General features: G+C 52.2%; 1 protein-coding gene across 1 annotated transcript in view; it reads left to right on the top strand.

The window, feature by feature from the left end:
• Nucleotides 1–391: 391 nt before the first annotated feature.
• Nucleotides 392–8,522, top strand: part of LOC139398614 (DNA topoisomerase 1-like) — a gene marked incomplete at its 5' end in the record, with an annotated part of 16,874 nt that continues 8,743 nt past the window's right edge. Inside the window, 5 exons of the mRNA XM_071144545.1 lie at nucleotides 392–514; nucleotides 635–822; nucleotides 2,944–3,088; nucleotides 8,145–8,288; nucleotides 8,428–8,522. The exon at nucleotides 8,428–8,522 is cut by the window's right edge and continues 91 nt beyond it. Of these exons, the coding sequence (XP_071000646.1) occupies nucleotides 392–514; nucleotides 635–822; nucleotides 2,944–3,088; nucleotides 8,145–8,288; nucleotides 8,428–8,522 (695 nt within the window). The remainder of the gene's footprint in view (nucleotides 515–634; nucleotides 823–2,943; nucleotides 3,089–8,144; nucleotides 8,289–8,427) is intronic.

Here is an 8,522-nt window from a genome sequence, read left to right as displayed (position 1 = left end):
ATCTAAAAGTAGGTTGGGCCTCTTTGACCGCCAGAAGAGAGCAGCATTGTATGTTAATTATCTATAAAGCGCTAATGCAAACATTTCCAATTTATCTGACATCTTTGATCTCTTATAGAATGCCTCATTCTAAAACGATGTCAATGAATTACATTACACTTCAGATATGCTGCACCTTACATGTGAAAAACAAACTGTTGGAATGGATGTTCTAGGGCCTCTTGGGTCCTTCAAAAAATAGATTTCTGATCATTTAAATGTTAATTGTGATTGTTTTTCTTAATGCGCATGTTTTTTCTTTGTATTGAAAACAGGGCTCTACTGCAAATGAGACCTTAGTCTCATTTGATCCCCTGTATGAATAAAACTCTATTCTGTCCTTTAACCCCAGGAAATGACATCGGAGGAGAAGTCAAAGATCACAGATATAAACAAGTGTAACTTCACGGAGATGAGCGAGTACTTCAAGGCCCAATCAGAGGCCCGGAAACAGATGTCCAAAGATGAGAAACTGGTGAGGCCCTGAACCAACATGTGCACACGCGCTCGCACACACAGACACACACATACAGTACACATACAGTACACACGTTTACAGCTCACACACCCTCCAACGTTCTCCAATGTTTTCCAGAAAATCAAAGAGGAGAATGAGCGTATCCTCCAGGAGTATGGTTTCTGTGTGATGGACAACCATAAGGAGCGAATTGGAAACTTTCGCATCGAGCCTCCCGGTCTGTTCAGGGGGCGTGGGGACCACCCAAAGATGGGCATGCTGAAACGCCGCATCCGCCCTGAAGACATCATTATCAACTGCAGCAAGTGAGTCTCCCCATCTTCATCATCATTAGTTGGAAAGAGGGTGATGAATGAGCATTGTGAGGGATTGTTGGTAGAAAGGTAGCCAAGTGGTTAGAGCGTTGGACTAGTAACCGAAAGGTTGCTACATCAAATCCCAGAGCTGACAAGGCAAAAATCTGTCGTTCTGCCCCTGAACAAGGCAGTTAACCCACTGTTCCTATTGTAAATAAGAATTTGTTCTTAAACTGACTTGCCTAGTTAAATAAAGAAATAAAAAAATTTAATGGATCACCAAGTTCATGATAAATGTGAAGTTTTGTGTTCCTACCACAAGAGGTCCCTGTATACCACTATATATTTGAGGTGTAAGCTATTGAGGCCTGCAACAATCATATTGAATTGCTTACCAAGTTGTGCCTGCTCCTGTATGGATTCTATCGGCTTCATGTGTAAGGGTGTGAACCTATGTCTCGTGAGAAGAGAACATGTTATTGGGACATTGTGTTTTGTGGGAGTTTTATGTTCCTGACGTCACACCCTTTTTTTCTACGGTGACGGGATTTCTTATTGTATGTGTGTGTGTTTTTATGTAAAAGAGTCCTCCACCCCTCTGCCCCATTGTTATGTTCCTCTGTTCTCTCCCTTATCCCTCCTCTCCCTGCTGTATGTCTGTCCCCCACTTCTCCCTCCTTCCTCTGTATGCCTCCCTCCCTCCCCCCTCTTATCTCCCCCTCCATGTCTGCCTTGTTGTGATTGCTGCAGCTATTTTTATCCAGGGTAAAAAGTATCTTTGCTTGCTGTCCTGTCCTGTCCTGTCCTGGCTCTGTCCTGTCCTGTCTTGGCTCTGTCCTGTCCTGTCCTGGCTCTGTCCTGGCTCTGTCCTGTCCTGTCCTGGCTCTGTCCTGGCTCTGTCCTGTCTCTGTCCTGTCCTGGCTCTGTCCTGTCTCTGTCCTGGCTCTGTCCTGTCTCTGTCCTGTCCTGGCTCTGTCCTGTCCTGTCCTGGCTCTGTCCTGTCTCTGCCCTGTCCTGGCGCTGTCCTGTCCTGTCCTGGCTCTGTCCTGTCCTGTCTCTGTCCTGTCCTGGCTCTGTCATGTCCTTGCTCTGTCCTGGCTCTGTCCTGGCTCTGTCCTGTCCTGGCTCTGTCCTGTCCTGTCTCTGTCCTGTCCTGTCTCTGTCCTGTACTGACTCTGTCCTGTCCTTGCTCTGTCCTGGCTCTGTCCTGGCTCTGTCCTGGCTCTGTCCTGGCTCTGTCCTGTCCTGGCTCTGTCCTGTCTCTGCCCTGTACTGGCGCTGTCCTGTCCTGTCCTGGCTCTGTCCTGTCCTGTCTCTGTCCTGTCCTGGCTCTGTCATGTCCTTGCTCTGTCCTGGCTCTGTCCTGGCTCTGTCCTGTCCTGGCTCTGTCCTGTCCTGGCTCTGTCCTGGCTCTGTCCTGTCCTGTCCTGGCTCTGTCCTGTCCTGGCTCTGTCATGTCCTTGCTCTGTCCTGGCTCTGTCCTGGCTCTGTCCTGTCCTGTCTCTGTCCTGTCCTGGCTCTGTCCTGTCCTGGCTCTGTCCTGTCCTGGCTCTTCTAGTTTCCATGCATGGTTTGTGTTTGTGTGTGTGATGGTCTTAAACATGCTATGGTTGTTTACGTGTGTGTCAAAGGCCATTTCTCTGTCTGTGTAGCCCCAGGCTCAGTTGTGTGTGTGTGTGTATGTGTGTATGTGTGTGTTCATGTGTGCACGTGTGTGTGTGTGTGCATGCGCACGCATGTGTGTGTCGCCTCGAGCCCAGTCCAGTGGTGGAAACAATAAAAGGACAAGCTGGCCATCTACCTGCTAAGCTTGGCGTTGTTTTGGTGTGTTGTTCACCCCGGTCCTGTGATAGGAGAGGAAATGTCAAAACAGGATCAGCTTTGACTTTAGAACACAATTGAAGCCTTACTCCTTTGAAGAACCTCAGTATACCATTGAGAGGTCTGAAGGCCTCAAGCCCTAAAGGATTTGGGGTGAACCCACGTGGACTAGGCTTACCTCTTAGACCAGCTAAAACACTACATCTCTCAGCCCCTCTTCCCCAAGTTGTCTCACTCAGTCTCTTTGATCCAATGTATTGCTTTATTCTTCTTCAAACCTTCTCTCTGCCCCTCTCCTCTTCTCCTCAGAGACTCCAAGCACCCCAAGCCGCCCCAGGGCACGCGCTGGAAGGAGGTTCGTCATGACAACAAGGTCACATGGCTGGTGTCGTGGACTGAGAACATCCAGGGTTCTATTAAGTACATCATGCTCAACCCCAGTTCCAGAATCAAGGTAATGACAACCTTAAACCTCCTAACCCTAACAAGTACATTTACTTCAGCTCCAGAATCAAGGTAACTCTAAGATCTAACTCCTAACCATGACCCTCTCACCCTAACCTCAAATAAAGGAGGTTACTAAAGGAGTCCCTCACTCCCTTATCCTGACCTTATCACTCACCCTAAATCTGATGTAACCTGTCTGTCTGTCTCTGTCCGTGTCTGTCTCTGTCCGTGTCTGTCTCTGTCCGTGTCTGTCTCTGTCCGTGTCTGTCTCTGTCCGTGTCTGTCTCTGTCCCGTGTCTGTCTCTGTCCCGTGTCTGTCTCTGTTCTGTGTCTGTCTCTGTCCGTGTCTGTCTCTGTTCCGTGTCTGTCTCTGTTCCGTCTCTGTCCCGTGTCTGTCTCTGTTCTGTGTCTGTCTCTGTCCCGTGTCTGTCTGTTCTGTGTCTGTCTCTCTCCCGTGTCTGTCTCTGTTCTGTGTCTGTCTCTGTCCCGTGTCTGTCTCTGTTCTGTGTCTGTCTCTGTCCCGTGTCTGTCTCTGTCCCGTGTCTGTCTCTGTTCCGTGTCTGTCTCTGTTCCGTCTCTGTCCCGTGTCTGTCTCTGTCCCGTGTCTGTCTCTGTTCCGTGTCTGTCTCTGTTCCGTGTCTGTCTCTGTTCCGTGTCTGTCTCTGTTCCGTGTCTGTCTCTGTTCCGTGTCTGTCTCTGTCCCGTGTCTGTCTCTGTTCCGTGTCTGTCTCTGTTCCGTCTCTGTCCCGTGTCTGTCTCTGTTCTGTGTCTGTCTCTGTTCTGTCTGTCTCTGTTCCGTGTCTGTCTCTGTCCCGTGTCTGTCTCTGTTCCGTGTCTGTCTCTGTTCCGTCTCTGTCCCGTGTCTGCCTCTGTTCTGTGTCTGTCTCTGTTCCGTCTCTGTTCCGTGTCTGCCTCTGTTCCGTGTCTGTCTCTGTTCCGTGTCTGTCTCTGTTCCGTGTCTGTCTCTGTTCCGTGTCTGTCTCTGCTCCGTGTCTGTCTCTGTTCCGTGTCTGCCTGTGTTCTGTGTCTGCCTCTGTTCCGTGTCTGTCTCTGTTCCGTCTCTGTTCCGTGTCTGCCTCGGTTCTGTGTCTGTCTCTGTCCCGTGTCTGCCTCTGTTCTGTGTCTGTCTCTGTCCGTGTCTGTCTCTGTCCGTGTCTGTCTCTGTCCGTGTCTGTCTCTGTTCCGTGTCTGTCTCTGTTCCGTCTCTGTCCCGTGTCTGTCTCTGTTCTGTGTCTGTCTCTGTCCCGTGTCTGTCTCTGTCCCGTGTCTGTCTCTGTTCCGTGTCTGTCTCTGTTCCGTCTCTGTCCCGTGTCTGTCTCTGTTCCGTGTCTGTCTCTGTCCCGTGTCTATCTCTGTCCGTGTCTGTCTCTGTCCGTGTCTGTCTCTGTCCCGTGTCTGTCTCTGTCCCGTGTCTGTCTCTGTCCCGTGTCTGTCTCTGTCCGTGTCTGTCTCTGTCCCGTGTCTGTCTCTGTTCCGTGTCTGTCTCTGTTCCGTCTCTGTCCCGTGTCTGTCTCTGTTCTGTGTCTGTCTCTGTTCTGTGTCTGTCTCTGTCCCGTGTCTGTCTCTGTCCCGTGTCTGTCTCTGTTCCGTGTCTGTCTCTGTTCCGTCTCTGTCCCGTGTCTGTCTCTGTTCTGTGTCTGTCTCTGTCCGTGTCTGTCTCTGTTCCGTGTCTGTCTCTGTTCCGTCTCTGTCCCGTGTCTGTCTCTGTTCTGTGTCTGTCTCTGTCCCGTGTCTGTCTCTGTTCTGTGTCTGTCTCTGTCCCGTGTCTGTCTCTGTTCTGTGTCTGTCTCTGTCCCGTGTCTGTCTCTGTTCTGTGTCTGTCTCTGTCCCGTGTCTGTCTCTGTCCCGTGTCTGTCTCTGTTTCGTGTCTGTCTCTGTTCCGTCTCTGTCCGTGTCTGTCTCTGTCCCGTGTATGTCTCTGTCCCGTGTATGTCTCTGTCCCGTGTCTGTCTCTGTCCATGTCTATCTCTGTCCCGTGTCTGTCTCTGTTCCGTGTCTGTCTCTGTTCCGTCTCTGTCCCGTGTCTGTCTCTGTCCCGTGTCTGTCTCTGTTCCGTGTCTGTCTCTGTTCCGTGTCTGTCTCTGTTCCGTGTCTGTCTCTGTTCCGTGTCTGTCTCTGTCCCGTGTCTGTCTCTGTTCCGTGTCTGTCTCTGTTCCGTCTTTGTCCCGTGTCTGTCTCTGTTCTGTGTCTGTCTCTGTTCTGTCTGTCTCTGTTCCGTGTATGTCTCTGTCCCGTGTCTGTCTCTGTTCCGTGTCTGTCTCTGTTCCGTCTCTGTCCCGTGTCTGCCTCTGTTCTGTGTCTGTCTCTGTTCCGTCTCTGTTCCGTGTCTGCCTCTCTTCCGTGTCTGTCTCTGTTCCTTGTCTGTCTCTGTTCCGTGTCTGTCTCTGTTCCGTGTCTGTCTCTGTTCCGTGTCTGCCTATGTTCTGTGTTTGCCTCTGTTCCGTGTCTGTCTCTGTTCCGTCTCTGTTCCGTGTCTGCCTCGGTTCTGTGTCTGTCTCTGTCCCGTGTCTGCCTCTGTTCTGTGTCTGTCTCTGTCCGTGTCTGTCTCTGTCCGTGTCTGTCTCTGTTCCGTCTCTGTCCCGTGTCTGTCTCTGTTCTGTGTCTGTCTCTGTCCCGTGTCTGTCTCTGTCCCGTGTCTGTCTCTGTTCCGTGTCTGTCTCTGTTCCGTCTCTGTCCCGTGTCTGTCTCTGTTCCGTGTCTGTCTCTGTCCCGTGTCTATCTCTGTCCGTGTCTGTCTCTGTCCGTGTCTGTCTCTGTCCCGTGTCTGTCTCTGTCCCGTGTCTGTCTCTGTCCCGTGTCTGTCTCTGTCCGTGTCTGTCTCTGTCCCGTGTCTGTCTCTGTTCCGTGTCTGTCTCTGTTCCGTCTCTGTCCCGTGTCTGTCTCTGTTCTGTGTCTGTCTCTGTTCTGTGTCTGTCTCTGTCCCGTGTCTGTCTCTGTCCCGTGTCTGTCTCTGTCCGTGTCTGTCTCTGTCCGTGTCTGTCTCTGTTCCGTGTCTGCCTATGTTCTGTGTTTGCCTCTGTTCCGTGTCTGTCTCTGTTCCGTCTCTGTTCCGTGTCTGCCTCGGTTCTGTGTCTGTCTCTGTCCCGTGTCTGCCTCTGTTCTGTGTCTGTCTCTGTCCCGTGTCTGTCTCTGTCCCGTGTCTGTCTCTGTCCGTGTCTGTCTCTGTCCGTGTCTGTCTCTGTTCCGTGTCTGCCTATGTTCTGTGTTTGCCTCTGTTCCGTGTCTGTCTCTGTTCCGTCTCTGTTCCGTGTCTGCCTCGGTTCTGTGTCTGTCTCTGTCCCGTGTCTGCCTCTGTTCTGTGTCTGTCTCTGTCCGTGTCTGTCTCTGTCCGTGTCTGTCTCTGTTCCGTGTCTGTCTCTGTTCCGTCTCTGTCCCGTGTCTGTCTCTGTTCTGTGTCTGTCTCTGTCCCGTGTCTGTCTCTGTCCCGTGTCTGTCTCTGTTCCGTGTCTGTCTCTGTTCCGTCTCTGTCCCGTGTCTGTCTCTGTTCCGTGTCTGTCTCTGTCCCGTGTCTATCTCTGTCCGTGTCTGTCTCTGTCCGTGTCTGTCTCTGTCCCGTGTCTCTCTCTGTCCCGTGTCTGTCTCTGTCCCGTGTCTGTCTCTGTCCGTGTCTGTCTCTGTCCCGTGTCTGTCTCTGTTCCGTGTCTGTCTCTGTTCCGTCTCTGTCCCGTGTCTGTCTCTGTTCTGTGTCTGTCTCTGTTCTGTGTCTGTCTCTGTCCCGTGTCTGTCTCTGTCCCGTGTCTGTCTCTGTTCCGTGTCTGTCTCTGTTCCGTCTCTGTCCCGTGTCTGTCTCTGTTCTGTGTCTGTCTCCGTTCTGTCTCTGTCCCGTGTCTGTCTCTGTTCCGTGTCTGTCTCTGTTCCGTGTCTGTCTCTGTCCCGTGTCTGTCTCTGTTCCGTGTCTGTCTCTGTTCCGTGTCTGTCTCTGTTCCGTCTCTGTCCCGTGTCTGTCTCTGTTCTGTGTCTGTCTCTGTTCTGTCTGCCTCTGTTCTGTGTCTGCCTCTGTTCTGTGTCTGCCTCTGTCCCGTGTCTGCCTCTGTTCCGTGTCTGTCTCTGTCCCGTCTCTGTCTCTGTCCTATGTCTGTCTCTGTCCCGTGTCTGTCTCTGTCCCGTGTCTGTCTCTGTTCTGTGTCTGCCTCTGTTCTGTGTCTGCCTCTGTTCCGTGTCTGCCTCTGTTCCGTGTCTGCCTCTGTTCTGTGTCTGCCTCTGTTCCGTGTCTGCCTCGGTTCCGTGTCTGTCTCTGTTCCGTGTCTGCCTCTGTTCCGTGTCTGCCTCGGTTCCGTGTCTGTCTCTGTTCCGTGTGTGTCTCTGTTCCATGTCTGTCTCTGTTCCGTGTCTGCCTCGGTTCCGTGTCTGTCTCTGTTCCGTGTCTGTCTCTGTTCCGTGTCTGTCTCTGTTCCGTGTCTGTCTCTGTTCCTTGTCTGTCTCTGTTCCGTGTCTGTCTCTGTTCCGTGTCTGTCTCTCTTCCGTGTCTGTCTCTGTTCCGTGTCTGTCTCTGTTCCGTGTCTGTCTCTCTTCCGTGTCTGTCTCTGTTCCGTGTCTGTCTCTGTTCCGTGTCTGCCTCTGTTCTGTGTCTGTCTCTGTTCCGTCTCTGTCCCGTGTCTGTCTCTGTTCCGTGTCTGTCTCTGTTCCGTCTCTGTTCCGTGTCTGTCTCTGTTCCGTGTCTGTCTCTGTTCCGTGTCTGCCTGTGTTCTGTGTCTGCCTCTGTTCTGTGTCTGTCTCTGTCCCGTGTCTGCCTCTGTTCTGTGTCTGTCTCTGTTCCGTGTCTGTCTCTGTCCCGTGTCTGCCTCTGTTCTGTGTCTGTCTCTGTCCCGTGTCTGCCTCTGTTCTGTGTCTGTCTCTGTCCCGTGTCTGTCTCTGTTCCGTGTCTGTCTCTGTTCCGTGTCTGCCTGTGTTCCGTGTCTGCCTCTGTCCTGTGTCTGTCTCTGTCCCCTGTCTGTCTCTGTTCCGTGTCTGCCTGTGTTCCGTGTCTGCCTCTGTCCTGTGTCTGCCTCTGTCCCGTGTCTGCCTCTGTTCCGTGTCTGCCTCTGTCCCCTGTCTGCCTCTGTTCCATGTCTGCCTGTGTGCAGGGCGAGAAGGACTGGCAGAAGTATGAGACAGCCCGGAGGCTGAAGAAGTGTGTGGAGCGCCTGAGGGCCCAGTACAGAGAGGACTGGAAGTCTAAAGAGATGAGGGTCAGACAGAGAGCTGTGGCTCTCTACTTCATAGACAAGGTGAGGATAATTACACGTTACAGTTCATCTATTAGCTGTGACTGGATTGTTGTGAGCAAGGTTCTGTTTTCACCACTCCAAGCCTTTTCTATTGAGGTTGGATACCTAAATACTGCCCTCCATCCTGTGTGTCCTATAGCTGGCCTTGAGGGCGGGGAATGAGAAGGAGGAGGGGGAGACGGCTGATACGGTTGGCTGCTGCTCCCTGAGGGTGGAACACATCAAGCTGTACTC

The sequence above is a fragment of the Oncorhynchus clarkii genome, unplaced genomic scaffold (assembly GCF_045791955.1).
Source record: "Oncorhynchus clarkii lewisi isolate Uvic-CL-2024 unplaced genomic scaffold, UVic_Ocla_1.0 unplaced_contig_8693_pilon_pilon, whole genome shotgun sequence".
NCBI classification, from domain to species: Eukaryota; Metazoa; Chordata; class Actinopteri; order Salmoniformes; family Salmonidae; genus Oncorhynchus; species Oncorhynchus clarkii.
This window is presented reverse-complemented; position numbering and strand designations above follow the sequence as displayed.